This window comes from Tachypleus tridentatus, chromosome 11 (assembly GCF_004210375.1).
Source record: "Tachypleus tridentatus isolate NWPU-2018 chromosome 11, ASM421037v1, whole genome shotgun sequence".
In the NCBI taxonomy this organism is placed as follows: Eukaryota; Metazoa; Arthropoda; class Merostomata; order Xiphosura; family Limulidae; genus Tachypleus; species Tachypleus tridentatus.
In genome coordinates, this window is record NC_134835.1 from 32,437,984 (window position 1) to 32,455,896 (window position 17,913).

General features: G+C 34.6%; 1 protein-coding gene across 5 annotated transcripts in view; it reads right to left on the reverse strand.

Moving 5' to 3' along the window:
• LOC143231885 (RNA-binding protein, mRNA-processing factor 2a-like) overlaps positions 1-17,913 on the reverse strand; it is a 442,935-nt gene that overhangs the window by 13,189 nt on the left and 411,833 nt on the right. For all 5 annotated transcript variants that reach the window (XM_076466661.1, XM_076466657.1, XM_076466658.1 and 2 more), the window contains exons 2-5: positions 6,214-6,291; positions 5,678-5,731; positions 4,100-4,162; positions 684-825 (exon numbers count right to left, since the gene is read on the reverse strand). In XM_076466661.1, coding sequence (XP_076322776.1) covers positions 684-825; positions 4,100-4,162; positions 5,678-5,731; positions 6,214-6,291 — 337 coding nt within the window. The remainder of the gene's footprint in view (positions 1-683; positions 826-4,099; positions 4,163-5,677; positions 5,732-6,213; positions 6,292-17,913) is intronic.

The window sequence follows — 17,913 nt, forward strand, 5'->3', positions numbered from 1 at the left end:
ACAGCAGTAAATCTACGAATTTAAAAGCTACAATTATAGGTTCGATTCCTTTCAGTAAACGCAGCAGATAGTCCAATATGACTTTTCAACAAAATAATAGCATGCACACTTTTCACAAGTCGATATATTTATATCCATTAAACTGTATCAAACGCTCTTTGATAATTTTATTTTCTTATTATTTTATGTTCGTTTCGGAACAAGACCGCATTGAGCGATCTGCTTTGCGGGAAACCGAATCTCGGATTTTAGCATTGCAAGTTTGAAGACCTAATGCTATCCGATCTGGGGATTCGTTTTATGTATTAAAGATTTCAAAGAGATTTTGTGATGGTTTGATATGAAGTTGTCTGAGCATGTCAGGATTTCTCTTTCTCAGCCCGACATGGTCAAGGTGGTTAGGGCGCTGAATTCGTAGTCTGAGGTCCCGGGTTCGAATCCCCATTGCACCAAACATGCTCGCCCTTTTAGCTGTGAGGGCGTTGTAATGTGACGATCAGTCCCACTTTTCGTTGCTAATAGAGTATTCCAAAAGTTGGCGGTGGGTGGTGACGACTAGCTGCCTTCCCTCTAGTCTTACGCTACTAAATTAGGGACATTTAGTGCATACATCCCTCGTGTAGCTTTGCGAGAAATTAAAAAAGAAACAAACTATTATGTTTCTATTTTCTAAGTGCACTTACGTCCTGTTACGGGGTGTAGTAAGGTTGGGTAGGTAGCAGCTGCAGGCGGCGACTGCTGTTTCGGTTTGCTAACCTTCGTATTGCTTTTTGCAAATTCTAGTCGAATCGTCTGAGGAAGGTCGGGATCAAATCGAATTCCTTGCTGTAAAAAAGTTCAAGTGACAAAATCAACGTCAGATGTGATCCCAGAGAAACAGACATGAAAACAATAAATAAAGATTGAACTACTTTTATTTCTAAATTTACTACTGAAATGTTGAATAATAATTAATATATACAAACACACAGTTCAATAAACATGTGTATTTTACAGTGTTTCTAATGCACTAATGCTACACCTGGTTATTCAATCTATAAACATGGATATTTTTAATTGATTTTATATCCAAAATAAAATATCGTTTGGTCGTTACAGATTTCTAAACACCCATCTTCTTTAAAAAAAACTCGTTAAACTAACAGAATTATACAGAAAATGTTGGAACTGTATGATATAGTTCATTGTTCTATAATTAACTGAATTATACAAAAAATGTTGGAACTGTACGATATAGTTCGTTGTTCAATGGCTAACTGAATTATACAAAAAATGTAGGAACTGTATGATATTGTTCATTGTTCTATGACTAACTGAATTATACAGAAATGTAGGAACTGTATGATATAGTTCATTGTTCGATAACTAAGTGAATTATACAGAAAATTTAGGTACTGTATGATATAATTCATCATTCTATGACTAACTGAATTATACAGAAAATGTTGGAACTGTATGATATAGTTCATTGTTCTATAACTAACTGAATTATACAAAAAATGTTGGAACTGTACGATATAGTTCATTGTTCAATGGCTAACTGAATTATACAAAAAAATGTAGGAACTGTATGATATTGTTCATTGTTCTATGACTAACTGAATTATACAGAAATGTAGGAACTGTATGATATAGTTCATTGTTCGATAACTAAGTGAATTATACAGAAAATTTAGGTACTGTATGATATAATTCATCATTCTATGACTAACTGAATTATACAGAAAATGTTGGAACTGTATGATATAGTTCATTGTTCTATAACTAACTGAATTATACAAAAAATGTTGGAACTGTACGATATAGTTCATTGTTCAATGGCTAACTGAATTATACAAAAAAATGTAGGAACTGTATGATATTGTTCATTGTTCTATGACTAACTGAATTATACAGAAATGTAGGAACTGTATGATATAGTTCATTGTTCGATAACTAAGTGAATTATACAGAAAATTTAGGGAACTGTATGATATAATTCATCATTCTATGACTAACTGAATTATACAGAAAATGTTGGAACTGTATGATATAGCTCATTGTTCTATAACTAACTGAATTATACAAAAATGTTGGAACTGTACGATATAGTTCATTGTTCAATGGCTAACTGAATTATACAAAAAAAATGTAGGAACTGTATGATATTGTTCATTGTTCTATGACTAACTGAATTATACAGAAATGTAGGAACTGTATGATATAGTTCATTGTTCGATAACTAAGTGAATTATACAGAAAATTTAGGTACTGTATGATATAATTCATCATTCTATGACTAACTGAATTATACAGAAAATGTTGGAACTGTATGATATAGTTCATCATTCTATAACTAACTGAATTATACAAAAAAATGTTGGAACTGTACGATATAGTTCATTGTTCAATGGCTAACTGAATTATACAAAAAATGTAGGAACTGTATGATATTGTTCATTGTTCTATGACTAACTGAATTATACAGAAAATGTTGGAACTGTATGATATAGTTCATTGTTCAATGGCTAACTGAATTATACAAAAAAATGTAGGAACTGTATGATATCGTTCATTGTTCTATAACTGACTGAATTATACGGAAAATGTTGGAACTGTATGATATAGTTCATTGTTCAATAACTAACTGAATTATACAAAAAATGTTGGAACTGTACGATATAGTTCATTGTTCAATGGCTAACTGAATTATACAAAAAAATGTAGGAACTGTATGATATCGTTCATTGTTCTATAACTGACTGAATTATACAGAAAATGTTGGAACTGTATGATATAGTTCATTGTTCGATAACTAAGTGAATTATACAGAAAATGTTGGAACTGTATGATAACTCTATAACTGACTGAATTATACAGAAAATGTTGGAACTGTATGATATAGTTCATTGTTCGATAACTAACTGAATTATACAGAAAATGTTGGAACTGTATGATATAGTTCATTGTTCTATGACTAAAATTATATAGTTGGAACTGTATGATATAGTTCACTAACTGAATTTCACAAAAATGTTTGAACTGTATGATATAGTTCAATGACTAACTGAATTATACAAAAAATGACTGAATTATACAGAAAATGTTGGAACTGTATGATATAGTTCATGACTAACTTTATACAGAAAAAAAATAACTATAGTTCATCATGACTAATTATACAGAAAATGTTGGAACTGTATGATATACTGAATTATATACATTATACAGAAAATGTTGGAACTGTATGATATAATTCATCATTTTATAACTAACTGAATTATTCAGAAATTGTTTGAACTGTATAATATAGTTCATCGTTTTATAACTAACTGAATTATACAGAAAATGTTGGAACTGTATGATATAGTTCATTTTCAATGACTAACTGAATTATACAGAAAATGTTGGAACTGTATGATATAGTTCATTGTTCTATAACTAACTGAATTATACAAAAAATGTTGGAACTGTATGATATAGTTCATTGTCGATAACTAACTGAATTACACAAAAAATGTAAGAACTGTATGATGTAGTTCATTGTTCTATGACTAACTGAATTATACAGAAAATGTTGGAACTGTATGATATAGTTCATTGTTCTATGACTAACTGAATTATACAAAAAATGTTGGAACTGTATGATATAGTTCATTGTCGATAACTAACTGAATTACACAAAAAATATAATTACTGTATGATATAATTCATTGTTCGATGACTAACTGAATTATACAAAAAATGTTGGAACTGTATGATATAGTTCATTGTCGATAACTAACTGAATTACACAAAAAATATAAATACTGTATGATATAATTCATTGTTCGATGACTAACTGAATTATACAGAAAATGTTGGAACTGTTGATATTGTTCATTGTTCTATGACTAACTGAATTATACAGAAAATGTTGGAACTGTATGATATAGTTCATTGTTCGATAACTAACTTAATTATATAGAAAATGTAGGAACTGTATGATATAGTTTATAGTTTTATGACTAAGTGAAGTCAGTGTAAGTGTTAATCATATATTTGGCTTTAAACATGGCTTTATCTTGTTTTCGTCTAAATTTTATGGTACTGTGACGTGTTCAGGATTGAAATTTCTTACCTGTAAATCTTGCTTTGCCGCTTCTGCGCCTGCGCGGGAATTAAACGTTACAAATCCAACAGGCTGAAAAACAAAACACCTATTTTTAAAACTCCAAACAAAATATGTTGTTCAGAATAAAATACGAATATTTGTAAAGACGTTTATTAACTTATATGACATCTTACGATGTTTGTTTTGCATCTCCATATAGTATTCTAAGTTCAGCCTATTATATGGCGAAATAAAACTGACTGACAACTCCCTAAATATTATATACACGTCATCAATATAACAGGCCTAATAGTGTTTCTTTGATTTAGTGCCCGAAGCTGTGATGATGAACCCTGAATAAGCAAAGTTGCAATCAACAGCAGAGGGTACGTCCAATCAAAGAATGCGTTAGGCTTACACGTCACAAATTCTACTTTCAAATTCACCTTTGATGAAGAAAGAAGAAATCTTTAGTTTATGTGTTTATATATAAATATATATAATCTAAATAACGGTAGTTTTAAATCCACTATCTTATCATAACGAGTATGCAAACTAACCAATCATATCATAACGAGTATGCAAACTAACCAATCATATCATAACGAGTATGCAAACTAACCAGTCAAATGTAGCTTTACAGAAAGATAAATACTATTAGGGAGGCAGCAAGTCAATTTTATTATGTATATTGTCATAAGTAAAAGGGGTGATACAGTAATGTCTTCCTGTTTTTTTACATCAGATATCTATAATGCAGGTCTGCAAAGCTAAATTTCGTAAAAAACTATTTTGGTTTGTTAATAACAGATTTTCCTTATTTTTGCTTCGCAGATTTCGGAAGAAAATTATTTATTTATGTCACGTAAGGATTTTTTACAAACCGGGAAGACAAAAAGCTTACTTAGATCAAGTTATTATTTCACTTACCACAATGAACATTTTTTATTACCATGTTTATTATGCTCGAGTTCTAGAACAAACACTGAAAAGACGCACGTCGCGATTGGTCTAGAGAAATCTACATCCATTGGCTGGCAACATTTTAAGCATAACAAAATGTAACCCGATTTCAGTGAAAATGATTCACTTATGTAAAGGTACGTATGACGTTTTGTGAGAAATCTGTACGTGATTCAGTGAACAGGAATTAGTGTAGAATGTGTAAAAATGTTAAGACATTTAAACCGTCACAGACCTTTGTTATTTATTGTAGTAAACGTAATATCTTCAGAAGTACTTAGTTACATGTCGGTCCGATCTGTATCTACTGTACTGGTTCAACTCTTAATCACGCAAATTGTTTAGATTAAAAACATGTTTTTATGTATGTATTATCTAAATACTTAGCTGCCCCCTAATGGCACAGCGGAATGTATGCAGACTTGCAACGCTAAAAACTGGGTTTCGACGCCATGGTAAGCAAAGCGCAGATAGCCCATTGTGTAGTTTTATGTTTGACTGCAAACAAATACTGCATTACGGTTACCATTGTAAGAGATCTGTGGTTTGCAGTGAAGTAAGATTGGAAGGCGTTATCTGTTCTATTTTTATTATGTAGAATACTTATTATGTAGTAAACTATATAAAACCACATATACTCACCGACGATGTTTTTCCATTTTTACTAGTCACCTTCAGGAGAGAACCTTCGTAGCCCTTAAGAAGAAACATACAATAATAATTCTCCTTCACACATATCATTCATCAAATATATTTACTTTAGAACGTAAAAATATATTTACTTATACGCTGAATAATTAGAACCCAGAGATGTTTAAATTTAATCTATTTAAAATGATTACGTTGCTATAAGTCACTATAATTTGAGCTCCAATAGAGAAAAAAGGAAGTTTAAATTAATTTTGCGAAATAATGTTTTACGCAAACGATTAAGACGTTTAAACAAGATGTTAAAGCATTTTTTTTTCTTGTAATAGCCAACAAATTGTATTTATTACTATTAAAAATTCGTGGTCAGTACTTTATGCCAATGTCACGACTCCGGGACAAGCTTGAGACTTATAACGCTACAAATATTGGTTCGATACACGGGATAAGGACATCGCAGATAACCCATTGTGTGGCTTAGCTCTTAACAACGACCAAAAATACGTATTACATATTATACAAAGTCTTACCTTATACGCTCTAAATAATAGATACAACTCTCGTGGTTTCGCGTCCATGGGAAGACCACTAACGAACAGCGTGCGCACCTGTAAGAGAAAAAATAGGTTTCTGTTTCGGTTCTTACACTTTGATATAATTAAACTAAACTAAATAATTTGGACACGCAGTACAATGGTGTAGGCTTTACTTATTTAACAGCATGTCAACTGAGCAGTGTCTCAAAATGGTACTGGTCGTAGCCATTGCGAGGTTTTCGTTGAAACTAATGTGACCATAACTACATGTTTGATCTATTACAAGATCACTCCTACAACACATTAACAAGGACATGACGATGTCTGCCTCTCTTCCTCGTTTAACTTATACATACAAATATCTTAAACAAGGATCAAGCATATACATATATATATATTAATAAAAGATAATTTCCAGTTTTCTTTTTATAAAGGGCCCGGCATGACAAAGCGTGTTAAGGCGTGCGACTCGTAATCTGAGGGTCGCGGGTTCGAATCCCGGTCGCAACAAACATGCTTGCCCTTTCAGCCGTGGGGACGTTATAATGTGACGGTCAATCCCACTATTCGTGGGTAAAAGAGTAGCCCAAGAGTTGGCGGTGGGTGGTGATGACTAGCTGCCTTCCCTCTAGTCTTACACTGCTAAATTAGGGACGGCTAGCACAGATAGCCCTCGAGTAGCTTTGTGCGAAATTCCAAAAACAAACAAACAAGCAAACTTTTTATAAACAAGTAAACACAACGTTGGACAAAATCTTAAACCTCAATAAGTTTGCATACAACAGACTGACAAAAGACAGTTCTGTGGTAAAACAAGTGCTTGATGACTTGAAATCCACAAAACTTTGGTCTCCTAAGACATAAAACCAAAATTTATCCTGTTTTTAATTGTTAAGTTTTTGTGTGTGTGTTTTTGCTTCGGTTAGATATATTTAGTGTTATGAAAATTTCAGTTTCACATTTGTGGTTGAGAAAGAATTAATTAATTAAGAACATACGAGTGAGCACAGCTTTTAATTGGTAAAAGTAAAATACATATTTTAGATCAACATGAGATAAAATGTAAAAAAAGATTTTTTTTTAAAAAAAGGTAATTATTTACATTTCTATAACACTGGAACTGTTTCTAGTATTCGAATTCCTTTATATACATATTCTGTGTTCTCTTTATCTGAGAGGTTCTGGAAAATTACAATAGTAACCAGAAGACCGTTTTTAGACTCATTCAAAATTCAACATTAGAGACGTCATATTTTGCATATTGTATATGCAAAGCATTCACATTTAACTTTCGGTCACTGACCACAACAACGATACCACGTTTCATATATTGTGTACACTAAGTGTCCACTACTTTCAATTCATGTGATACATTATCAGATACGGAACACGGCGTTATAAGCATCTCCAGATACAGAAACTGGTGCTGTTATCATTTGTCATAGATACCGTTGAGTCTTATAGGATCATTTAGAGCACAGCGTCCTAATACTTATACTAACAGTATAAGTCCGCATGCGTGTTTCGAATAATAACAGATCGCAATAGGTGTCTCATTTTTATTGTCAGGTAAAATCCAAAGTGAGAATATATAACTTACTCGAAACGTAAAGGAACTAAGATACATACGAAAAAAAAAACACCCAAAACCATACGTCATGCAATTCATCCTTAAACAGACGTTCTTATGTGAATAATACCATCTGGCAGTTGGTATACACCTAGTTTCGATAACCGCAGATCCTCTTAAAACAACTATAGATGGTCTAAAGTGACACTACCAGTTTAAATATTTTGTTAAGATCTGTATCTTTCTGGAAAGAGCAACAATGTTTGACTTAAGTTAAGATTTATCATCAATTAGTTGTTAAACAGCAGAATTAGGTTTTGCATTTTGTATGAGGACATATCGAGAGCAATTGTGATGAGTCCAAATAAATGTGACAAAATAAATCTGGTAAACACGAAGTTCTTTATCTTCTCACTGTTCATGTGACCATTTGTTGCTTCTGCCACCTAAACACTTTTGTGACAAGCTTACAAGATTGGACTCCTTTTCCACTAAGGATTGTAACTGAATTTCCAAACACCCACCTCGTAAAGGAAACTCATTGCATCCATAAAATTCTCTATGTTCAACAGCGAACATCATGTAGTTGTTTCCAAATGCGACAGTTTTCATCATCATTTTGGAACAGATAGTAGATGTTGTTGCATTATTATTATTTCTTTAATCAGCAATATATATGAACCAAAAGAAAGGTAGGGTGCACCGTAAGTGTTGCACATGTTCTAACTTTGTTATAGAATGCACACTTAGGAACATAAGAACAAATATGTTGAATAACAATGAGCCATATATATGTATTAATACAATGTAGTTTTCACTTTATGTCTTACAAACAAGTAAATACAACGTTGGACAAAAATCTCCTATACATCATTTTCACTATTAGGCTAAAAATTCTCTTTTGTTGAGTACCATCTAGAGATGGAGTGGCAAAAGTACCATCTAGAGATGGAGTGGCAAAACCTTTATTCTCTTCTACTAAAAGATCCCCCGTGAGAAGACTGCTGTGGTTAGATATTATGTTACTGGTGGCTAACCGTGAGAAGACTGCTGTGGTTAGATATTATGTTACTGGTGGCTAACCGTGAGAAGACTGCTGTGGTTAGATATTATGTTACTGGTGGCTAACCGTGAGAAGACTGCTGTGGTTAGATATTATGTTACTGGTGGCTAACTGTGAGAAGACTTCTGTGGTTAGATATTATGTTACTGGTGGCTAACCGTGAGAAGACTGCTGTGGTTAGATATTATGTTACTGGTGGCTAACCGTGAGAAGACTGCTGTGGTTAGATATTATGTTACTGGTGGCTAACCGTGAGAAGACTGCTGTGGTTAGATATTATGTTACTGGTGGCTAACTGTGAGAAGACTTCTGTGGTTAGATATTATGTTACTGGTGGCTAACCGTGAGAAGACTGCTGTGGTTAGATATTATGTTACTGGTGGCTAACCGTGAGAAGACTGCTGTGGTTAGATATTATGTTACTGGTGGCTAACCGTGAGAAGACTTCTGTGGTTAGATATTATGTTACTGGTGGCTAACCGTGAGAAGACTGCTGTGGTTAGATATTATGTTACTGGTGGCTAACCGTGAGAAGACTACTGTGGTTAGATATTATGTTACTGGTGGCTAACCGTGAGAAGACTACTGTGGTTAGATATTATGTTACTGGTGACTAACCGTGAGAAGACTGCTGTGGTTAGATATTATGTTACTGGTGGCTAACTACTGGACTAATACCACTGTTGATAGCATTTGGAACAAATGACTTTAGCTTCGAAAAGTTTTGGTTTGGTTTGTTTTGAATTTCGCGCAAATCTACACGAGGGCTATCTGCGCTAGCCGTTCCTAATTCGGCAGTGTAAGACTAAAGGGAAGGCAGCCAGTCATCACTACCCACCGCCAACTTTTGGGCTACTCTTTTACCAACGAATAATGGGATTAACCGTCACATTATAACACCCCCACAGCTGAAAGGGCGACCATGTTTTGTGTGACGAGGATTCGAACTCGCGACTCTCAGTTTACGAGTCGAGTGTCTTAACCACCTGACCAAGCCGGTGCCCTTCAAAAAGTTTCTTTACTCTTTCCTTTTTTTAACTTTTCTTGATTCCCAACCAAGTAACTCTTGCGTCCTTCTAACTACAACAGGTTATGCAAATGTCGTAGTAGAGTTTTACTTTTGGTGGTTTGTTATTAGTAAATTTTCCGTTATTGGGTCACGTGTTCTTGATTCGTAGAAAACCTAACGACATATTCACAAATATGGAATAGTTAATTATTTTGATTCATTTACAAAAACAAAAACGTAGCGTTTTTAAACTGAGTTGTTGTTGGACGCAGAACTACAAAAAGGAGCTATCTGTTCTCTGCCCACCACGGGTATCTAAACCTGGTTTCTAACAGTATAAGTCCGTAGACATACCGCTGTGCTACTGGCGGGAAGTTGAAGTGAGTAGTTTAGTTAGCACAATAAGTTTTGAATCCCGATCATTTTAATTTGTGCTTGTCCTCCTCTGACTCAGAGGTAAGTCTACAGACTTACTGGGTGAGATAGGGTTTCGATATCCTTTGTGGGCAGATCACAGATAGCCCATTGTGTTGCTATGCGCTTAACAACAAGCAAATCAAACATCATGTCCGTCTTAGTCTCAAAAGTTGTTAATGAAGGTTAGTCTAAGGGGTCTTATTGCAAAATTTGGGGTTTCATTAATCGTGTGTACCGGACTTTGTAGCATTGCCCTTGAGAGCATACAAACAAAATAACGCTAACCAAGCATTAGGTGACATAACAAACCAAAACTATCAGAAGTTCGATAATGACAACCTTGTCATTTTTCAATGACCAAATATATATATCTAAACTAGTAATAAACCTCAATAAATAAACTCAAATGGTCTTTTTGTTTTTTCCTCTACCAGATACAACTCACCAATCAGCAACTCGCTTTAAAAAGCACGTAGGTTTCCAGAACATTTTTCAATTAATTTCTTAACAATCTGAGATAATGTTGTTTTAAATGCTGACAATAAATTAATGAAAACACTTTTAATCTGAATTTATTTGCGAAAAATATACTCGGTATAAAAGAAATTGACCAAACTGCCAACGCAGATGATACGTCACACGTGTGTGTGACGTCAGATTGGAAGCTTTTAGAAGTCAAATACGGAGCTGCAATGTGCTATTCTGATAATGATGGTCAAACACTTTAACTGGAAGTTTATTATGATGATAAAAGTCTTAGCAGCCTATTTTTTAAACTAGTTAGTCGATTAGTGTTTAGGTGTTACCTTTCAGAAATATTAAATTTGATGGAACAGTTTTGAAATCCCTGATAAATAATGTAATGAAACTTATACTCTCTATTGTTTAGTGTAGTTCTACTGCTAACTCTAAGTAAGTTCATTATTAGGGTACATTATACCTGAGAGTCAATAATAGAAAACGAAGGACCATTTTGTTTTTCCTATCTTAAAACTTTCAACAAATACGATTGCTGTGGCAACCGCTCGGTCAAAGAGAAACAGTACCCTTAAAATACATATATTTTAAATAGTATAGAAATCACGAAAGGTAGAGGTAAAAGAAACAATGAAAGGCTTCGTATCAGTGTTTTATTTAATGGTTTGAAATTAAGTCCAAAGCTATACAATGGGCTATCTGTGCTCTGCCCATCACGGGTATCAAAACCCTGTTTCTAGCAGTGCGAATTTGCATGCATACTGCTGTGCCACTAGGAGGGGCGATTATTATTTATATGTGAATCATTTACACTTCAGCATTTAGCAGAAAGATATTTAAAGGAAAGAGCTCACCTTTGTTCTGTAATGTTAGCTACGAAACATACTTGACCAAAGCTAGAGACCCGTTTTAAAACTTTAGAGAGTTTAACAATGTGTGAATTTTGTTAAGACGAAGAGAGAGAGATTGTTTGCTTTGTCTTGAATTTCGTGCAAAATTTTACGAGGGCTGTATGCGCTAGTTGTCCCCAACTTAACAGTGACAGACTAGAAAAAGGCAGCTAATCATTACTACTCACCGCCAACTTTTGAGATACTCTTTCACTGATGAATATAGAGATTGAAAATTACATTATAACATATTCGGTGACAGGGATTCGAACCCGCAACGTATAAGTCTAGCGCCAGGCTTGAAAGAAAGAAAAAAAGGCACATTTGATATTTTTAACTTGAATGGCATTATTTAGCACGAAATAAAAGACCAAATCAGTGACCCTAAATCTCAAACATGGCCATTCCTCATTTAAAACTGGTGATGAGAAGAAGGATTAGTTAGAACACTTGCCGCCTACTGACAACTTCGACACTGAATAGCGGAGTTGTTAATTAATGACATATCGCATCTCGATCCTTTAATCTTCAAATTTGCGACCCTGCATGACATCCGCAACGTCACGCCCAACTCATAAAGAGGAAATACTGTAGACTCGATCTTGCTTCTTATAACACAATATGAACCAGTTTCTACTGTGTTTTAACGAATCACTTTCATGAAATAAAAACTGTTAGATAAATAGTAGGAGAGACCAGACAGTAAATATGTCTGGTGTCATTATATAGAACAATATTTTCTATAAGTTTCTACCAAGCTAGTTTCACTTCTCTCTTCAGCTGTCATTTATCACACATGTGTCTGCAACATGTTCTAAAAACGTCTGGGTTGTATTAGAACCATAACGGATACGATATGATAAATGTTTCACCTGTTTATTCTGAGAAAAAAAATTGTATCCTTTTCTCATAAGAAATAATTTCGTAAAAACGTTTTCGTCACTCGACTCGCGATGCGCGTGCTTGAGTGCCCTATCCCTGAACATCTCATGGGGCGTTATAATGTGACGATCCATCTCATTATTCGTTGGTAATAGAGTAGCCCAAGAGTTGGCGGTGGGTGGTGTTTTCTAGTTGACTTTCTTCTAGTTTTCAACAGTGAATTAGGAACGGCTAGCGCAGGTAGCCCTTGTGTGGCTTTGCGCGAAATTCAGAACAAACCAAACCATTCGTATGTATATATGACTAAGGATGGGATCTCACCATATTATATATAAGAATTAAATATAATTGAATTTTTCCGAATGAAATGGGTGGATCAAAGCAAGTATAAGTTTAATTGCATTTGTAAAAGCAAAAATGACAGAAACACTTGAAACACGTATCAGTGAGAAAATAAAATCTCTATTCATACAACAAGAGAAGATGAGAACATAGCAATGTTTCTGAGAACGTTTATTTGAATTCGTGAAATCCGTTTACTTTGGTTTCCTAGTAACAACACCTTTTTTATAGCCTAATAAATCAATATAAAATGTCACAAATCGTGCTAAACTATTAGCATGCGTTTCTTATTTTCAGTTTGGCAGCTCGTGTTCATCGACCAGAACACAACGATTTCACTAAAGGTTAAAACCCAAACATCCTAATACCTGCTGAAATAAACTTTATATTTTGTACATATATCTATCATTTAAATGTCATACGTTCATACTGTATACTCAGTTTCTTTTATAACGTAAACGGAACGTTAATATTTAGTTTTTTACTATGTAAAAAGAAGTCACAGAAAATAGACGTTTAATTACGAAAATGAACCAGTTTAAAATATATAATTTATGTATACCTTATTCTTTACAGAATGGTTTCCACTGAAAAAAGAAAGGTTGTCGTGACTACATGTTAGCACAGTCAGACTGTTAATTTGAGGAATTGTGGTTCCTGACCCATTTCCAAAACTACGTGCTTCGTACTGAGGACACGTGATGGTCAAATCTCTTTATTGGATCAAACAATATTTTGGCAAGAGGAGTTTGTGTTGAAATTCGCGCAAAGCTACACGAGGGCTATCTGCGCCAGCCGTCCCTAATTTAGAAGTGTAAGACTAGAGGGAAGGCAGTTAGTCATCACCACTCACAGACAACTCTTGGGCTACTTTTTTAACCAACGAATAGCGTGAGTGCCCGCATTATAACTTCCCCACTACTGAAGGGGCGAGCATGTTTAATGTGACGGGGATTCGGACCCGCGACCATCAGATTCGGAGTCGAGTGCCTCAACCACCTGGCCATGCCGGGCTGCCAAGAAGAGACCGCAGATGTAGTTAATTACTTTGTATATCAGTTAGATCACTGTGGGCATTTGACCTTTATGTATCTCTGAGCAAATTTTTGAAACAAACAAATGATAACGATTGCAAAATAATAAATAAGTACGCTGTTAACGTTATTATTAAAATGTATTTCGTCAGTCACGTCACGCTGTTAACGTTATTATCAAAATGCATTTCGTCAGTCACGTCACACTGTTAATGTTATTATTAAAATGTATTTCGTCAGTCACGTCACGCTGTTAACGTTATTATTAAAATGTATTTCGTCAGTCACGTCACACTGTTAACGTTATTATTAAAATGTATTTCGTCAGTCACGTCACGCTGTTAACGTTATTATTAAAATGCATTTCGTCAATCACGTCACACTGTTAATGTTGTTATTGAAATGTATTTCGTCTGTCATGTCACGCTCTTAACGTCATTATTAAAGTGTATTTCTTCACGTATGACACTTTGCTAACGTTATCAATAAAATATATTTCTTCAGGTGTGTTTTATCCTCAATATATTCATTTGATTAATTCTGTTTTTACTATGTATATTTTAACACACAAAGTTATGTGATTTGTTCTTACTTTTTACAGCTATAAACCAGAACAAGTCTTAGCATTTTCTGGTGTAGTGTCTCCCAAGACATAAAATCTAATTATCCAGTCTTGAGTGATAATTCTTGTTGTCTGGATGTTTTATCTAATCATCTAATTATTTTTATAACTGGATTTACTACGCTATCCTGTGTGTAACTGTCCTGAAATTGAAACAGAATGCTCTAACACTAGGCTACCCTTATTTTTTTCTGATCACGAAACGACTTAGAATTAGATTACTATAAAAGAACATAGAATAAGATAAGCGGTTTTTCGTGTATCTTGAGAGAAGAGTGAAGGATAGTCACTTTATATTTTTCTACCTGCTTCTCTTTCTGTTTCAAACCAACAGATCGTTGATAATAAAACTTTACCTCATTATCAGAGAAGTAAGTACATAATAACTAAGAGAAATAAATGTCATATATATATATATATATTACAAGCTAGTCTTTGATATTTTCCCCGATAGGAGGCCAAAGTGTATGTGTTTTCCTTTTAGCAAAGCGATATCGGGTTATCTGTTGAGTCCACCGAGGGGAATCGAACCCCTGATTTTAGCGTTGTAAGGAGGCTGAAGGCAGCTTGGATTGGTCACCTGTTTTAACGACTCGCACCATTATACAGCAGTGTTTTGTCTGTCAGTCAGTCAGTAAACACTAAAATGACACGTAAGTGATCCTGAACGTTACAATTTGCATTGTCGTGACGTCAGTAAAACGTGGGTGTGCAATGAATCATGAGAATAATTATACACTCTGTAGACTACAACACAGCATTACGTATGAACTTGCTTTTGAGCAAGTAGTAAAAGTATTGTTACTGTTAATTTTGGTTTTACTTTCGGTAACTCTGCGTAAGTAATCTCATAGTGTAACAAATACAAATGTTTTACTAAGAGTTCAGACCCTTTTCCTGAAAATATTCATGTTTTAGTGTATGTAAGTACTTTTTCATCTTAATAAAAGAAATTGTAAAATAATAGCATTATAGTAAAGGTTTATATTGAAATAATCAGATGAAATAGTAAAAGCTATATTTAGCATCTTTACGTCAGGAGATTTATAAGTAAAGAAGGGGGGGGGCGTTTTAACCTTTGATAAAATAGCTCGGTAATCGTATGTCTTATTCCTCAAAGAAACAACTTACCTAATTGTATTTAGACCCCAAGCATTGGATGAGAATTATGACAATGTTGTATATTCCCTAATATTTATATTATAACAACTCTATTTTTTTATTTAATAGTCGTATTATCTCTAATCTGAGGGTCGCGGGTTCACATCCCGGTCGCGCCAAACATGCTCGCCCTTTCAGCCATGGGGTCGTTATAATGTGTCGGTCAATCCCACTATTCGTTGGTAAAATAGTAGCCCAAGAGTTGGCGGTGGGTGGTGATGACTAGCTGCCTTCCCTCCAGTCTTACACTGCTAAATTAGGGACAGCTAGCACAGATAGCCCTCAGTAGCTTTGTGCGATATTCCAAAACAAACAAACAAACAAACGTATTAGCCTCTGTTTTAGCACATTTTACAAAGCAAATTTTAGCACGAGAAAAACACATTCTTCCAGTTTCTCATATCAAATTTCTGTTATTTAATTCTTGTTATGGTTCGAGACGTGCTTGAAATCTTTAATCCTACCAGTGTTAACATGGCCGGCACTTAAACACAGATGTTTGTAAAATATGTAGCCAGGAAGTTTCAAGAAAAGCCTCTTGGCAGAATAAATGTAGCATATTTTACTACTAATAAATTAAGATTTGAAACCTAAATAAAATTGCTTTACGTTGTTAGACCTCAGTTAATATTTTTCTCTCGAATATTTTTTATTTGTCAGTTTTTAGAGCAAAGTCAAGTTGGACTCTCCATCGCGGGAGTCGAATCGTGGATTCTAGCCTTGTAAGTCCGAAAAATTACTGCTTTACTGTCAAGGTGCGATGGGGGGCTGTCACGAATTTGATATAACACTGCAATCTGGTAAAACAGCGACACTGAAGAATAACACGTATAGCTACACAATGGGCAACTTGGGTTCTGCCCATCTCAAGTATCCTGTGTCAAGATACAATAAATAAAAACTTTGCTGACAAACGGAATTTGTGACAAACGTACAAGTAATACAAAGATTGGAGGACATCAAATAAAAACTAAGAATCTTATAGAGGTAAAAATCAGGTTTTGATACCTGTGGTAGGCGCAAGTGCAGACAGCTAATTATTTGGCTTTCTATTTAAACAACATATAAACGACCCCGGCATGGCCATGTGGTTAAAGCGATGGATCCTTGAGATGAGGGTCGTGGGTTCGAATACACATTTCTCTACACATGCTCGCCCTTTCGGCCGTAGAGATGAATAACGTTACAGGTCAATCCCACTATTTGATGGTAAAAGAGTAGCCCAAGAGTCGGCGGTGGGTGGTGATGACTAGCTGCTCCTCCCTCTTACACTTTCTCTGCTAAATTAGGGACAGCTAGCGCAGGTAGCCCACCAGTAGTTTTGCTTGAAATTCAAAACAACTCTACAAATCTTTACTCCGTTTTGTCAAACTGAGATGTGTATATTACAAATATACATATGTGATTTTTTTATTATGACAAATTCTTTACACAACATAAAATAAATAGCAAACAGTTTTATCAGACACCAGTAGAAAGATGTGTTTTGTTTTGTTTGTTTTGAATTTCCTTTCGCAAAACCACAGAGGGATTATTTGCGCTATCGACCAGCAGTGTAAAACTAGAGGAACCAACTCTTGGGCTACTCTTTTACCAACGAATAGTTAGACTGATCGTCACATTATAACACTCCACGGCTGAAGGGCGAGCATGTTGGTGTGACGTTCAAACCACAACTCTCAGAATACGAGGTGGTAACATAATTGAATATTCCACCTATACAACTAAATATTACCAAAACATACATAATAACAAATAAGATATCAAATTATTAAAAATATCACTTATAACCCATATCGGTTTATTAATCATTCACTGCATTGATCCTCCACATACCATGTTGATCTGACATGCTGTCGATAAGGTTATTAATGTAGTCCACCGTGATTTCATCCATAACTTGTCACTAGGAGGCGCTGCAACTAAGCTACAGTAGCTGTTTTATGGTCGTGATTGGCAAACTTTTCCCCTGAGTTCTGTCTAACAGTTCTCAATGAAATTAGAATCTAGTGAATTTGCTAGCCATAGCAATCTTGTAACATCTCTCTGTTTTGAGATAATATTGTATAATACAAACACATATGTGAAGTGTCCATTTCATCCCGGAGTGTGAAGTTATTACCAGACCTTCCCCTTGCATGTGGAAGAAATATTGTCCTCTGTGTGATGCCTGTAGAAGGCGCTATTGACATTCTGTATGAAGAGCAGTTTTTTCAATATGATGAGC